At 39.5% G+C, this 17,314-nt stretch overlaps 1 protein-coding gene across 1 annotated transcript in view; it reads left to right on the forward strand.

The window, feature by feature from the left end:
• The first annotated feature begins 2,871 nt into the window (after positions 1-2,871).
• The window catches only part of cdh7a (cadherin 7a), a 143,369-nt gene continuing 128,926 nt past the window's right edge, over positions 2,872-17,314 (forward strand). The window contains exons 1-2 of the mRNA XM_041969076.1: positions 2,872-3,117; positions 7,173-7,745. Coding sequence (XP_041825010.1) covers positions 7,509-7,745 — 237 coding nt within the window. The 5' untranslated portion in view covers positions 2,872-3,117; positions 7,173-7,508. The remainder of the gene's footprint in view (positions 3,118-7,172; positions 7,746-17,314) is intronic.

Below are 17,314 nucleotides of genomic sequence, written 5' to 3' on the forward strand. Positions count from 1 at the left end.
TGGGGATTTTATTGAGTGTGTTTGTGGTCTACTGGGAGCAGTGCTGGTTTTCAGTTTAACTGCTGCAGGAATCAATGACCTCCTTCAAGCACTCCTCCACACCTTGGATGCTGCAGTCTGTCTCTGAAGGAGCTCTGCAGAGCCATCAGTATCTGGTGGGCTGGCGATTTTATTTCTATCAAGTCTAACAATGGCTGGAATTGTAACGTGTCTGACTGTTAAGTTTTACCAATTGCTCATTCATATAGTTACACATGTACACCATGACTGTAGCCCCTCCCATCAGTTGTCATGGGGTCTCTTTTGATCAGTGAAATCAAGTGTCACACACTTAATCTTGAGCCCACCTTAATCATCTCATTATTTTGAGAAAGCAAACTACGTTTTCTCGTGATAACGTCATAAGTTATCTAACTGTTTTGAGATAACAATTAAAAAAAGAATAATAATCAGTAATGGCCACTCTTGGCTTACAAAAGACAGGACTCAGTCTCAATTTTAGCAACTTTGTTTGCTGCATGCTGTGAATATTTTTTTAATATGTGGATTTTCTTGAGGCAGACAGGACATGGAACATGACCTCGATACACACATGAAATACCAACAGTACACACACACACGTCACACACACACTGCCCAGAGGCTACTGATGTCGCTCACAAGTGTTGCATGTCCCTGCAGAGTGCACAACAGCAAAAAAAAAAAACAGAACAATGAACAAATGACTTCAGGAATCATCCAAATGAGAAAAAGAAAGAAAAATTAAAATTGTTGAAACACTTCTGGACAATATCTAAATTAGAATGTATTACTCCTTAATATTTCCAAGCTGTAACACGGGCACACGGGAATTTCTTGCATTAAAAGCTATTATGTTGCTTTGAAGATTACCCTGTTTTATTGTCAGTCTTCCACAAGTTTGAAATCTCCATTTTCTATCTTTTCAAGGTGAAGGCTTCACTGCCTATTAATCAACAAAAAAAAAACACTAAACTTTTTGTAGACACAAATACACACAATTTGTTTTCATCTTCTCAAATAAACAGATTTTCTTTTGTACCTTTTTTCATGATTTACTGTAAGAGTGTGTACAAAAAATAAAAAAATATATATTTTTGTCCTTGGAGGTCATATTTCATTAATGTTCCATCAGCTCCTACAGTATCCCTTTACTGTTTTTCTTGTTAACGCTGAACAAAAAGACTCATCAAGCTGTGGAGCAGATAACTGTAGGCCAGGTGAATGGAGGTCAGAGCGTCGTGTCGGGGGGGGTGGGGTGGGGCAGTAAACGTGGAGGAGATGTATTGGTGGCATTGCGGTTAAATGCTGGTGCTGGCTGCGGGATCCAGGGGGAGTCGGATGCGGGACACATCACCTCAGGCATCTCCTGACCGGGCGTGATTGATGGGGAAGAGCTGACGAGCCAAGCTCCCAATGTCACTCTCCAATTAAATAACTCTCACCGCTGAACTGCTGCGGACCCCTCCTCCTCCTCCTTGTGTGATAAACCTCCCTCTTCTCCTCCCTTTCACCTCTTCTTCTATTATCACACACCCACTCTCCCTCAGCACTCTACCTCCATACATCCTTTAAGCCTAGCTCTTATTTAGTCTGGCTAAATACTCCCTACTTTTATCCTTCTGACGTTATCCAACCTTAAGTTTTCTCTCTTTAGCTTCTTGGCCTTTATGTCCAAAAGCACTATTCTTTCTCTTTTTCTACAGTTTACAGTGGTTTATTTTACCTTGCTGTGTCTTGAATATCAACTTTGCCAGCTGCTCTTCCAGGTATGACAGACAGAGGCTGCTCTTTCTATTAGTTTGGGTCAGTGCTCCCTTCCTAAATGACAGAGCAGAGGAGACAAAAGGTAACACAAGTGGCTCCAAAATGCAAATAGGATGGAGGAAAATATAAAGAAGCTAATTCATCCAAGCCTGATAACTCTGAAATGAAATGGAATGCAAAAACTGGTGTTTAAAGTGAAAACAATAAATAAATAAACATGTAAGAATGTGTAAACCACCTGCTCCGTTAGAAATCGATAAGATCAAATTGAAGACCCCGCCAGAGTTTTAGGAAAAAATGTGTTATTAACTGCAAAGGCTGGTGCATACTTTATGTTTGCTGTCACTAATTAGGCATGTAACTAATAGTGGTTGGTCTCAAAGGTCTGTGAGTGTGGATGTGCTGTAGTTTGGAGAGGCCACCCGCATGCTGCATTCCTGTGTTACAGCAGGAGCTCAGTTTGCAGCTAATTGGACGCAAAACAAAACTCTTGGAGCACCAACACGGAACTTCTCTATGACATGTTAAATATAGTTTATTTTTAAGTGTGAGATAAGCTGGAAAAGGCTAAATGAGGAAAAAGCCAACAGACTTCGATGTGAACAAAACTGAGTAAAATACAAGTTTTAACGTGTGGCATGCAGGATTTAATTAATTCTCAAGGTGAAGGGATGGAGGGAGGATTCCTCTCGTTGGTTAAAGATGTCTAGAATGTTGAATTGATTTTTCTTCTCAACCACCAAGGCATTCATTTAACAGTACACATGCCATCTGCTGCCAAAAACTTGGCAGGTTGGAATTTCGGTTCTTCGTTCCTTTTGCCAAAAGCGCTGCGTGTGTTTCTGGCTCCTGCCTCGCCAACTTATTTTGGTCAAACTCTTTCGATATGCTCCATCCTCTCCAGTCAAAGAGGATTTGGCTCAAATGAGAGCCTTTCCTGTCTCGTCCGGCATTCTGACTCCGCGCTGCCGCTGCTGTGCATCCCTGTTGCCTGTACAAGAGGGATGTAGCTACATACCCCAAACCCTGCAGCTGGGGTTCCCTGCACAGAGGCAGCACTGCGCAGGAGAGGGGAGGGAGGGAGAAAAGGAGGGAGGGAGAAAAGGAGTGAAGGGGGGGAGAAATGGAATCGCCACATCCTCGCGAAGGGTGAACATTTACGCGCAATTCAGCGGCTGATTTCCAGCAGCCAAGCTCTGCCACCAGGAATAATTTCATCATGACAACTTTTAAACTCCTCGTTTTGGCATAAGCCGTTTTTCTCTGTGGGGTGCGTGGAGAGAAAACGCTCAACTTTTACTAGCAGACACCATCTCTGGCGAAGTTCTTTAGGTGAGTAAATCTTATAGCTATGAAAGCGCAGATGCAGCTTTGAGTTTTTTTTTCCATTCCCGCTCTGCGCCTCATTTCATTTCTGATCTGCTTAGGTTTGCTGTGTGTTTTTGTCCCGTCGCTAATGCTGTAATTAGTATTCCGTGGACACAGGTTTCCTGCGGCGGTCGCTCACAGGGATGTCGGCGCTTCAGTGCTGCCCGACTCCCATAATGCGCTTACTTGCCACCACCCTCAGTCCTCTGCTCCTTTTTTTCATCGCTAAAGCTGTAAAGATGTGTAATCGATCAGTGTTAATGATGCTAACAGGTTTTTTTTTCTTTCTCTCTCACTTTATCGGGAGAATCTCTCCGGCATCGATCGGATGCAGGTGCGCGTTGCGAACTTTTTCTTTTTGTGCAGGTGTTGACAGCTAATGCGCAATGATTGATGCCTAACAGGAGGGTCAAAGCAGGCAGGTCACACGAGTGCGCGGGGTACCTGCTGATTTACATTGTAAATCGTCACTTTGGGCAGAACTGAGCGCCAAAATCTTATTTTGTTCGTGCGGTGGAGGAAAAGAAAAGCATTAAAAATAACTTATTTTCTGTTAAATTAGGAATAATAGCTTAATTCTCTAACAAAAAGGTCTGTTTTAAGGTGAGATGCAACTCACATGTTTTAAGGAAATCCAACTAGTATCTCCAAAGGGATAAAATAAGACAATCCATAAACTTGCTTAATGTAAGTGTTTAAGATAATAATAATAATAATAATAATAATAATATGGGTGTTTTTTTAAGTTGAAGTTCTCTCTGATTTGCTTGTGCTGATTGTATTTCTCTTGAATGCCAGCGTTGTAGATTTCATAAACTCTCAGAAAAAATCTTGTATTGTAATTGCAAGTAAATGATAAAATGTAGGACTCTATATGAAGATTATCCCACAAGCATGTCAAAACCTTTATTAATCAAAGCTCCTTTTGCCTTTTATTCCAGGATGATGAATCTTGTTATTATCCTAGTAATAAAAAAACCTCTTGGAGATGCAGGATCACATCCATCTGCATGTAGACATCTCCGTGCAGCACATGTGGTGTACTGAGTGTCAGTCAGCTGAAGAGATGTGTGATACATTCAAATTAATGCAAGTTGTGTTAGAAATCATTGAGGGGGTAAGACCATTATTCAGCCACAGTGCTTGGGTTCAAGCTCCTGTGTCAGCAAGAGGCTGGGCTGCATGCACTGTAAATGTCCTTGAGGAAAACACTGAAAACCATGTACTCCAGGATGTTCTGAGAGACCAAGTATAAATGAAAAAAGAATAGTTTTATATACAGTAACTGCTTTTCTATTCCAAATAGAGCTCCAAATGTCACAAAAACCTGCAAAAAAGCTGTGATACATGTTGGGCTCTTTCAGCAAATTGGCTCAAATGAAAGGGAATGCTCTACCTTCATGACTGATCTGTCTTTATGAAATGTCCCAAACATAAGTAACTTAAGTTTTGAGCAGTTTGTGCAGTGTTTTTTAGTCCATGCTCTCGATGATGGAGGGGAATATGGATCAGAGAAAGCGTGTGATTGGTTACTGAGCTCTGTGGTGCTGGTAATCCTGTTGTGAGACTGGCAAATGGGATTAGAGCGCTGTGTGTAAGAGAAACAGAGCCGGGGGAGGACTGGGAGGTTTTACATTCACAGCTTTATCTCACATTTTCACTTAATTTAGCGCCATCACTTTGACACCGGCCAGCAATGAGTCTCTACAGGCAGTCCCACGTGCACTCTGGCCGCTCTGAAAGGCTCTCAGTGCCAGACTGAGTCAACAGACTGCTGATTTGAATGTTTTTAAATGTTTCTCATAAAGAGTTAAATAGCAGCAAGGGTTAAAGGGTTCTGCAATAAAACATGTTAATGCTTTCAAGCAATCAAGTTGACCTACCCAGTCATATAGCTTTCTGATTGAATCTTCAATTAAAAAAATCTTTATGTCAGTAAAAGTTTTTTTTGGCTTCATTTCTTCTTTCAGCTTTTTTTACATATAGCTGTAAGGCCAGTTCCCATCAGTTTTCCTAACAACTAACTAGTCAATTTAGTCTATTTTCTTGTCACTTTATTGAGGTTTTACAGACCAATGTTGTTACGTCACACACCGCCTCCTCTTAATCAGAAACATGAAGAAGAACTAAAGGCTTTTATGAAAAACCAGTCTCACGAAACGCTCTTGTCACTTCCATATCAGTCGAGCAGTTCATTTAGATTTGACGCTTTAATTTTTTTAAATGATAAACAACTTTACCGCATTGAAAAACATTGATTTCTTCAGTGCGTGACAAGCCTAATAATTTAAAATCAACTAGACGGTAAATCAACAGAAACTCATTATTTAAAAAGCCAATATCTGCCTTACTGAGCCCGCTGCTGCACCCACAACCTTTCTGTTATCTCCATCCTGTATCTGACTCGCATCTCCCATAGTGTACGGGGTTTAGCGAATGACATGCATTAAGCTGGCTCAAATGACCCTGTGCCGATCCCTCCCACAACACCAGTGCTGCAACCTGCCTTCGCAAGTCGTGCTGCCCTGAAGCCAGATCTGCTCCACTTTCCACCTCTACTATTAAATTGTCATATAGAGGCAGTGACTTTGAACCTGTGTGTTAATGTGTGTGTATGTGTGTGTGTGTGTGTGTGTTTTTTTTTTTTTCTTTTACTTAATAATATGGAAAGCACAGGCAGATCATGGCTTTCTGGCTCTCTTCCTTTTTTTTTTGTGCAGTCCTGTAGGGGTTTGTGTGTGTATGTTTTTTTTTTTAAAACACTTTAAATAAAGATTTCCAGCAGAAAAAAAATCAGAATTCGGGTTTAAAATAAATTCTGTGTGCTGAGAATGATTCTCACAAATATCTACATGTCTGCAGAGGTGACAATCAGGCAGCTGTGACTTATTCCCGTATTAATTATTTGTGCTGGCTAATGACTTTCTTGTGGTGATATACAGCAAATCACTTCCACAGGATATGTGTGGTGTGCTGTTTTTATTTTGCTAGGGGGAATGGAGAGGAAGTAAAACAAGAAGTGGAGGATCTGTGTAGGAAGAATGTCACTGTATGCCAATGCAATTACCTTCCTCATCCATGGATCTGCCTATACTCTACATAGCAGAGAGACAAAAAGAGGTCAGAGAGGAAGTACATACATCTATAATCATATGCTCAGTTTTCAGCACTTAAAGTTTGAATTCAAGTTCATCCCACAGGACTGCAGACCTTAGCCAGCGTGCAAATTTACTGTTGGCTCAAATCAGATTGATATTAGCAGCAGCAATTTGAAGTTTATGGAATTGCTCAACAACTCAGGCCTGCCAGTATCTGTTGTGACATGAAGAACATTATCTGTCAGGAGCTGATGCTTCTTTCCACTCAGACAAGTCGTCATGTGTTGGCATCTTGGGGGATCTGTCACTGCACAACGATGGCAGGGAGACAGATCCCCTCGTGTGCACTCGGGCCAGGCAACACGCCGCCGCTTGAGGAGTAGAGGTCAGGAGCGCCCAGGGCGCTGTGCCGCTGACAGCTCGGATTTATTTTTAATCCTGGTGATGAGAGCTCACCGCACAGATCATGTGGCTTGTTAGAGTTGAGTGGCGCGCCCCTCTACCATCTCATACAAGGAAAATTTGACAAAATAATGACCTTGGTGAGGTAAAGCTTGGATAATTGTGAGTTAGCTGAATGCCGTTTGATTATTATTCTGCGCAGCCACTGTTTTTACCCTTAGTATGAAATCTCCACGCTCACATTCAATGAAAAGCTGGGTCATTTTTACCTTCGTCCTTATTAACATTTCGACCTTGCACTGTTTTCCGCTGTGTGTTGTCTATATTGCTTTACTATCTATTCACTTTTGACCAATTTCTTTATGATTGGTGACAAATGTTATTATCATTTCATCAGGAAGTACATTACTTGCTATCTAAAGTGACTGAGGTCATTGAGGAAATTCTGCTGACAACCCTTTCTCTTTTCTCTCCTCTATGTCTTTGTCTCTTTTTTCCTCCCACTTTCTGTTCTGATAGGTGCCAATTACAAAAGACCTGCGTTGAAGCCTCCGCGGTCACCAGTGACCCTCTTAGCCAGCTTTAATGTCAACTCTCTGGCTCCAGAGTGGCAGGAATTACCCCACTTTTAGTCTTCAATCAGGAGGAAAAGAAGAGCAACACAGCACAATGCAGAGGTTGACTCATTTTCAACCCATGTGCTCTTTTCAAGTTCTGACTGCTCTTTCTTTCTGCTGAAACACAGGGTCAGGACTGTGCGGATAAAACCCTGAGGGTTTTGACATTTCAGGGTTTTTTTTCTCCTTTAATTTTTACTCCTTTTCTGGCTTCAGTGCTTTTTGGAGGGGGGCCCAAATGATGGGTTGGTGTTGCTCAGGCATATGCAGAGCGCTGGCGCTCCTGGCGCTCCTGTTTGTCTTGCGGGAGAGGGGCTGCTGGGGGCTGAATCCCACCTCTGGGGATCTGGAAAAGTCCCCGCACTCTGATCCAGACCCCTGGGAGGCCCTGCAGAGGCACAAACGCAGCTGGGTATGGAACCAGTTCTTCGTATTGGAGGAGTACACAGGAAATGAACCGCTCTATGTTGGCAAGGTAAGTGATCCGTGAATGTCAGTGGGTCTGCATTAGCACAATTTTGCAATGTATTGTGGAAAGCTTAAGAAACCGGTATATCAAATGTGATTGGACCTATGTTTGATAAAGAAATAGAAAAATAGAAAAAAAAAAAAACAAACAAAAGCATTGTTTGCTGGTTCAGTTCACAATTCTCCAAACAAATATATCAATTGTTTGTCACCATAATGACCTGCAGAATCTGGGACACAGCATAGTTCCATTTTCTCATATAAAATGTAAGAATTAACCAAAAGACTCCTCACAAGTTAAATGGGAAAATCCATTGTGTTTTGCTCTAGTCAGGCTAAACTATGTGTTTGCAGAAATGTGCACTTTTAACTTAGAGATGGGTGTGGATGTGACAGGGTAATTTGCATCGTAATCAGTCTCCAGAAAAGGTTTACATTACACAAATGTGTCATTGTATAGTAGGTGTTCTACCAAGGCCCAAACAGATTAAAGTGATGCTTGTTTTGGCAGGTAAATAAGTATGAAAGCCTCCTCATGACATTTAAAACAAGGCACAAATGGCATATTTAATGTGGGGGTACACCAGCAAAGTGACAAATCATGCTTTTATGAGATGTAGCAATACTGGTGCTTCTTCATCCCATTTCCTCAAAGGCAAATAGTGGATACTTAACTCAACCTGTATGACAAAGAGTAAAATATTTGATTTGCATTGCAGCCATGTGTTAAATAAAAGTATAAGTATATATATATATGTAGATTTGTTTGCTACATAAAAGCATTTTGCAATATGAAAATACTTGTAACAGGGGGGACTTAAACTTTGCTAAAGAATCTCCTGTTTTAAGGAGAAGACTCATCTCTTAATTTGCAAGGAAGAGTAAGTTTGTCCACTTTTAAATCTTCATGCAGATGTAACTCTGGCCACTCATCAAAAAGCAGTATACCAAATAAAAGCAACGACCTCCTCAGGCAGGACAGAGCTCAACCACTTCATAAAAACCTGTTCAAGATTTGCTCAAGGAAACAAACATCCATTGTCAAAATAGTTGGGGTGCTTCCTTTGTGATTAGTAGTACTCTGTAAGTTGTTATCCATTCACACAACATAGGGATTTGCAACAGTGGGCCACAAACTAAATGATTTTCTCCAGACTCAGCCCATTTTGAAGACTTGATTTGGATTGAGAAGTTCTAGCAGCTTTCTCTCTGACTTGTCAATAACATTGACATTATCGTACTAGTAGATTCTTGTAATTCAGCCTGTTTTCTTCATCTGGTTGAAAAAAAAGAGCTTTTTTCTTGAGTCTGTTATAATGTGGCGCACTGGAAACATCAGAGGCAAATGTTTTCTCACCAAAGCCTTTACCAAATTCTGCTCAGTTTTCTGAGTAGACAGCTGTTTCTTCATGGTGTTCCTTGGCATATTTGTTGAATGTTTGTTATTTTCCTTTTCCAGGTTTCTCCCTGACATGTCTCCAGATATTCAGTCAGAAACTGGAACGTGTCCACAAACCTAACACAAATCACGTCCTGGAAGTGTTTCACACAGTATTTCATGAATGTTGCTCCAGTTCTAACCTGTCCCACATCTGAAACATTTCTCTGGGACATCTAACATTTTCTTTCTTCAATGTGACAATCAGATTTAAATATATAACATAAAAATGGCTTTAGTAGGATAAGCTAAATGTAGTTTTATGTAAAACTGACTGAACCCAAAGAAACTGCTGTAATTGCTTGTGCATTTAGCACATTATATCTACAACTACACAAGTGTTTTACATGTAATTCTAAAAATAAATGTCTTCTAAGGGGGAAAAAGTACAATATTTTTATAAATAAAGCAAAGAAAATGTCTAAGGTCCAGCAGGATGATATTAACTTGTACTAAAAAGTGCAACATTTTTGATGAAATGTGTGATGAAAAATAACATGACACTCAACTAAAAGGCAGACAACATAACTTAAAAAAATTATTTGTCTGTGGTTGAAAATCTGTTGTTTAGCACTGTGATGTGCAGTAATGTTGCTCCTCAGCTTTCAGCACCACGGTACAAATGGACAGCTCCTGCTGAAGAAAATGGCACCGGCATATATATTGCAAGCCAGATGGGTCTTGGATTGGTCTCTAGATCCCCATTATCTTAGAGAATTTTCTGGTCTTATTATTAAATTAGTTTTCATCTTTCCGCTCATCTGCAGGATAATCATTCTCATCTGCATGTATTTGCAGGGTCTGCTCTCGCAAGCCCATTTCCTTGCCTTCTCTGAACTGGATTAGCGTCTCCAGCTGGAATTTGGATACATTTGACTCTCCTATTGTTCTTCTCTCTGTTTTTGCCAGAGGGATGCTGGAGGAAAGCATCTAAATCAGAATGAGCGTATTTGCGATAACACTGGAGTTCAGCTAAGGGTCATTTCATGTCCAAGTGTCCATGTTTAAATTGTCTGATCAGTGTTTCCCCAGATAGCCGTTGTATCTAAAACTGTGGAGAGCAGCGCTGCTTGTGAGGATCTTTACCTTGTTTGATGTTTTGTCCTTTGTCTGTGTTGTCTATTTGAGTTTGAAAAAGAAAGAAAAAATACAAAAAGGCCAGTATCTCACTCAGAAGTACCTCTTTCCTTTTACACTTTGTTGTGTCTGATTGCTTTTCTTGTTAGTAAATCCTTTAGGATGTGAACCAACTGATTACTTATTCATAGATGTGTAGTCGAGATCTGCTTATCCATTTGCAATAAACACAAGCTCATTTGTGAGCTCCTTTGTAAGAGGTTCTCTTTTTGTTTTTTTCCCTATGAGTATTGATTGGTCTTGGATTTTGTTTGCATTTGTAGTGGTTGTTTTACTGTTCTAGGGCAAAGAAAACACAGCAACAGAAGTGTAAAAAGTCAGACTGGCTACATCTTTAAATTTGACCTCATGCCCAGGCTCGATCTAACCCTTTCAGAAACATAGAAAATCTGATTCATTTACTCCCTGCGGGCAGAGCAGGCTGCCTGGGAGCTTGAGAGGCTGTCACATTATTTGTTCCCTTACATCATAGTTGTCACACAGTGTGCATTTGTTTGGTATCACAAGGGCATGCTGCTGCTGTAAAATATCTGGGCGGGACACCTTGACCTCAAGTGATATGGAAGGCCCTGCCATGTCAAGAAAATGACCTTAATAGAAATGAATTCTTCATGTAGCCTCTGAAAAAAAAAAAAAAAAAAACTGATGTGACTGCAACTAGTTTTTCATACTCAGCTCTAAATTTTCCAGCACTTTATAGGCAAAAAGAGTGGCATAATCAGTAATTGCTTCTGTCTGCTGTATTTTGGTATCTAATATGACCAACAATAGGAATATGTATCCAAACAAAGGCACAGCCGCTGCACAATTTGGTCATTTGTATGGCTGGAAGCAAAGATGAATATGATACAGCAGGTAGGAAATGGAAAGCCATCATTTTGGCCTGGCTGTTCCCTTTGCATCTGCAGTCTGCTTTGCTTTAATGCATTCTGTCAGATTCTGAATTTCACAACCAAATGTCTCATTATGCCTTGGCGCTCAGCCTCGGGTAAGTGTACTGGCCTGGAATCAGCTGCAGTCACATCAAGCCAGTGGAAACATACATTAAAGAACCTCAAACTAAACAGCCTCCACCACAAATTGGTGTTGCGTGTATTTAAACAAGTGAAAACGTTGCAGCAAGTCAGCCACTTAACAAACACTTGCAGTTCTGGTAAACATGATGTGATTAACATTTTCTGCGGGGAGCTCGCGTGACTAAATATTTGCAAAGCATCTGCTGAATAAGCGATGTTCAGGGGCGATGTCTGGGCCACATAAAAAGAGACAACACAGTGTTTAGATCTTTGTTTTATTAATGCATTTAGTCGCCTTACAGAAAAGATTTTTAGTTTCTGTTCAGTAACTTGGAGAGCCAGCATGCCACAAAACCTCAAATCACTGGATGCACAAGTCCACAGACACACTTCTTATAGTGAGTCTGACGTATTTATAGAGATGTCCTCTAAACTGGCAGAATGACTAACCATCCAAATAATAGATGGACTTATTTTAACTTATAATTCAGGCTGCATTCAAGTGGCATCAACAAGGACACTTTTGTTATACACAAAAAAAAGGAGCAAAAGATTGAGAAAATATGATGGATTAATTTATTTTATTTGGCTTTGTGTTAACATTTGGCCATATTAATTGCAATAATCATTAGATATTTTTATGAACATGCTTCATAACCTGCTAGTAAGAGTCTAATATTCTGAGTGAGGGTAATTCAGTTTATCAATCAAGTATTATGCATCATGTGCAGCAAAGTAATCCCACAGATAATTATACTGGAATGAACATAACGTGCTACTATGCAAGGCATTTCATTAAAATTCTGTGTGGCGTTCACTGTCAAATGGGTTAGAATCATAGAGCACAGGGCACTGCTGCAAAGGTCAGGCTCAATAGCGTCTACTCACACTTGCTGGTGCTGCAAACACACCGACACAGCAGCTGGGGAGTGGTGAGAGCAGCTTGTTGAGCCAAAGAGGAGGGTGATTCAAGATGACAGGGAGGGGGTGCATAACACACACGGTACCCAGGGACAACAGCTCACACAGTAGGAAGCTCATGAGGTATCCTGGGGGCCTGGAGGATGGTGGGAAAGCCTTAATCTGAACCAAGGAATCAAAGAGGATAGAAACGGCAGCGAAAACTTTCAACATCAGCAGGGGTATTTTTAGATGCAAAGTTCAAGTGAAAGTCCAGACATAGTCAGAGCTGTGCAATTTAAATGGAAGCTGATTCACTGATTGTCAGGATCAACGGAGATTGTGGTCCACCAGTCAACACCAAACTAAGGCTACAATCAGGCATAACTGACTCAAATCCTTTTTCTTTTTTCTTTTAACTCCCATAAATGTTACTCACATCTACTTCTCTTTAAGTCTTAGTAAACTAAGAAATCATTTTTTTTTTCTTTTTTGTTCTGTCAATTTCCTGTGATTATATATACATGTGATGTGTGGCCATGAGACTTTAGTGAGGGCACTTGATTTCAGTATGTATGTATGCACATTATGTGAAAGCTGTTATCATAAATCTGCAGCACTACAACAGCATAGTTAACGCTGCTAAAACAGCAAAAACGGTCTAGCTTTTATTCTTATTTATTGTCTGTTTCCCTACAGCTAGGCAGATGTTTTCCATCGTGTAGAGTTAAATGTCATCCACAAATTTGCTTTGATTGCTTTCATTTTTTATGTCTAAATAGAGTGGCCTCACCAATATGAAGCTTTCTGTTGTCAGTGCAAATGCTACAAGCTAAAATACGTCTGCCCACTGAAACACTGCACATGGCAATTGGATTAAAGACACTTTCAGTTAAACCTTAGAATTTGTTCTGTACTAAATTTGAACTGAATTGAGGCTGAGCAATGTGGCTCATAAAGTAAATGTAGCTGAATGCTGTAACTTCAAAGGAGTTTGCTAATAGCTGCGACTGTGGCTGAATCTTGAGCTTTGACAATTATGCTTTTTGAAATTTGACATTTGAGCAAAGTGACTTCAGTGTACAGATGTATAACATATAAGCTGCCATCACAGAGACTGGAAACAAAAACAGTTACTCCAACCTGACAGCAAGTTAACAAAATGCACTAAACAGCACCACAAAGACTCACAAATAAATATGTTTTTTTCTTATATGTTTACTTTGCTGGCTGGGTTTTGGGCTGTTTCTTGGCTCAGAAGTGTGGGGAGGGTACACCTGGATGTTGCTGTTGCCTCTCCAAGTCTTGTTCTGGCAACAGTGGACTAACCAAAATAACAACCTATTCCTTTACATATTAAAAGGTGAGCAAAACTCTTCTTGAGTATTGATGTGTTAACCTTCACTGAAGGAGATTTTTTTTTCTTAGAAAAGGGTTCATGTTTTATTCATTTTTTATTTTATAATGTTTTAAATAGTGGAATTCACTGATAGTTTGACTAGAAAATACAATTGCATTTTTTAAAAAAAACATTTTCATTCATTCATTTGTTTGCCTTTTAATCACTTTACTCTGATCAAACCACAAACCAGAATTGTTACCTCAAAAATGAAAATTATTGATAAAACCCTGAAGAGTTACAGATATTTGACTTAAACTGCAAGTATGAAATTCTACAAAGCCATAGATAGTGAGTGGAATCTGAGGATTGGAAATGAAAATGTCTGAGAAACCTTCAACGATCAACACTGAAAACTTTCTTTTCTGCATGTACATTTTATTAGAAGACTCACGGATTGAATACCATTAGTTTGACTGACTGCTCTGAAAAATTTTTATTGAATTTGCTTCAGAACCTGCAGAATGCAAACATCTCCTTGACTTCCTGTTGAGACTGTGAAGGCCATTTCAATCTGTCCATCTAGGCTTCAGCTTGTAAACAAAATGAAAACTCTGATCTCCAGATATGGCACAGTGTTATATCTGTAGATAATGTTTGCAAAAGAACAGACAAGCGACAAAGAGACTTTTGACTCTTGCTGGTCGTCTCCTTCTTCTATCTTTGCTGAGAAGTTGTTTTATCTTTTTGTGAAACTAATTAATATTGAGAGGAGAACTTTAGATTGTCTCGCTCTTCTCTTGTCGTAACTCCCAGTGGTGTTCTACAGTGGTCTACTATTGACACTTCGCTTGAAGCAGATATTCTTCATTTTACTATCTAGGTGTGCTGGAAACAAAAAGACTTTGTCGTAGCAAGTATTATTGTTACTCAATTAAATATTAAGGGGTGTGGTGGGCAGCTGAGGTAGTTGTGAAATAGTTGGAAGCTGTTGTGTATTATTTTTATATTGTCTGGCTTCTTTTATGAGATTTTTTGTGTGGATATGGGGTTGCAGAAGTTTCCTGAAGTGCTGATGTATTGAGTTTTTGACATCCCCTACAGGTTTGATCTTGAATAATTCAGGAGAGGTCCTCAGCCTGTACTGAAAGTGTAGATGCATTATGAATACACACAAAAGTTAAGGTTTTAGATCTCTCTATTTTTCCTCTACAAAGTGGATAACAGGAGGCCTGGAGACTATTGCGTTTTGTATGATGGTGTTGTCAAGCAGTCCTCTCCACTTGGTGGATAAGGTAAGCTTGGCAGGGCTCTGCTGCAGACAGACAGTCCATGCAAAGTTGCTTAAACTTCTACTTCTCATCGATGCTTGTACAATGTTTTAAAGATAGATTGAATTTACTTTCTGTAAAATTCATGAATATATCTAAAGTCTTTAAAAAGAAATGATACAGTGAAAGAGGCACAGGAACTAGAGCAACAGTGAGACTGAGAGCAGAGGCTATTTCTGCTTACATGTAATAAGGCATTATAGAAAGATGCTCATTTTTCATGGACTGAGATTTCACATGAGTATTGGTGTGAAATGAGAGTATTTCCATCTCTGTGTTTCTAAAAATGGCTTTCATGCATCTGGATATGCCACTGGACAAGCGACAGAGTGTATCACACATGTTACCTTAAAGAAAAACATCAAGTTTCACATCTTTATGATGTTTTTTTTTTTTCATCACGGAAGCCTTCAGAGAGTTGCTCATCGTGTCAAGCATGTTTTGAGATTGATTCGTTTTGTATTACCTGCTGCTGATGGGACCCGGGGTTTGAAGTCTATCAAAACTCCAATAGATTTGATTTTAACAAACACTGCAGCTCTCTGCTGATCTGATTATTCCCCACTTCCAGATGTCGTCTAATTTCAGAAACATGCATCTGAGTGAGAAAACAGGTTTCCTCTTTCAGGTTAAGGGAGGGAGAATAATTGTGTTAAAACAAGGGGAAAGCCAATTAGGTTCTCATGTGCAGTGCAACCTAACCTGGCATCCAGGGATACTAGTTCCCCAAGGTGGATGCACTAGTTTGCTCATCTATCTGGACAGTCTAGACATAAATTTAGATTTTTAGAACAAATGCATAAATATAAGATATGACATTAGTAAATATTTGGCATTGGGCTCTAATGCTCTCTTTTTTATACACAATGAGCAAAATGAGTCCTAGCTGGTGGAGTTATATGGTGGCGCAGATTATTTGAGACAGCTGTTTAGCTAAAGAAAACAAGAAAAAAAAAGTAATGTTTCATATGTTCACAGTATAGTGTAGCAGGTGTTGTTTTGTTGTATTTTTGCTTCACTTGTAAAATTAAAACTACAGCTTCATGGTATATATACATCTGGGGATCTTCAAACTTCAGCTCCTCTGGGAACCACATAAATAAAAAAGTAAACTAGAGTGCGATCTATTTTGAAGACTGAAACAGTCTCTCTGATGATGAAAGATGAATGGCCATTCCATTTTCATGCTAACAATTTCAAACAGTAGTTTCTCAAATGTACACTTGGGTCAGGAGTTGGAGTAGAATACATTAACCAGGGTTTACCTCCCACAAAAGACTGCTATGTTGTCACTCATCACTGAAATTCACTGGGTACAGATACAGTGATATTTTGTTTTTGGTGTGGTGTGGTCACACTTCACAATGTTTGTGAGTGTTTCAGAAGAATACCACAAACAGCAAATCAGCTTCTTTACGAATATGGACTTGACCCATTATTGAAGCTGCACAGATCAGATGAGTCTGGTAGGAAATCAAACAATTTTATGAATAAAACATAACAGACTCGTATTTTCATCATCACATCAATGTGATTTTTAGAGGGATAAACTCAGTAAGTGATTGTTTAGAGAACACTGAATGAATGTAACATGTACAGCACACAATATGCATGGCTCCTGGTAGGACAAAACAACCTTGCAACAAAAATGCTATGCGACTGCATACTGTGGAATTAAAGATTTATTTCAGCCTCTGACGTTGTGGTTTCAGTCGTTTTAGACTTTCATCCTTTTTTTTTTACTAACCGGTTGGTTAGGTTAAAGCTTCAAAATGGACTCTAACCAATAAAAATGCTAAGTTTAGAAACTGCTCAATTACAATGCTTTGCCTTAAAATACATTTTTTATTAAACTTTTTCTGCATGTTAAGAGTACTTGATGACTCACAGCGAGATGATATTGAGACTGGATATGTGTGGTATAAGTTTCCGAAAGCCATCGTAAATCATCCTCTGGGTACCCAGCTGTATTTAAGAAAATGTGTGTTTGAATGGACAAAGTGGATGCTCTGTTTTATACCACTTAAATGATAAAAGGACTGACTGTGCTGACTAAACAAAGCTGGACACTGATCAGACACTCAATGACAGATAATAATTATTCATAAGCAAACAGGCAAGCACATGAAAGCAACCCATAATGCATGATGGATTGAAAGCACACCCTGTATATATGCAGATCAATGTCCAGATGATGGCTGGTATAAATAAATGGGCACTTAAGCTCATTTCAAAGTGCTGCAAGGGTCAATAAGACATCTTCTATTGGCACAAAGTATTTGCTTTAACAAACTGTTTGTTAAGATTGTGATATATCTCAATTACAGGCAGTCTCCGTGTCTCAGAGCATTCTTTTTCATTGGAAACGGGTTGAGGGAAAAACATAAATGCATTATCTCACATTAACCCGATTAA

The sequence above is a fragment of the Melanotaenia boesemani genome, chromosome 18, assembly GCF_017639745.1.
Source record: "Melanotaenia boesemani isolate fMelBoe1 chromosome 18, fMelBoe1.pri, whole genome shotgun sequence".
NCBI lineage: Eukaryota > Metazoa > Chordata > Actinopteri > Atheriniformes > Melanotaeniidae > Melanotaenia > Melanotaenia boesemani.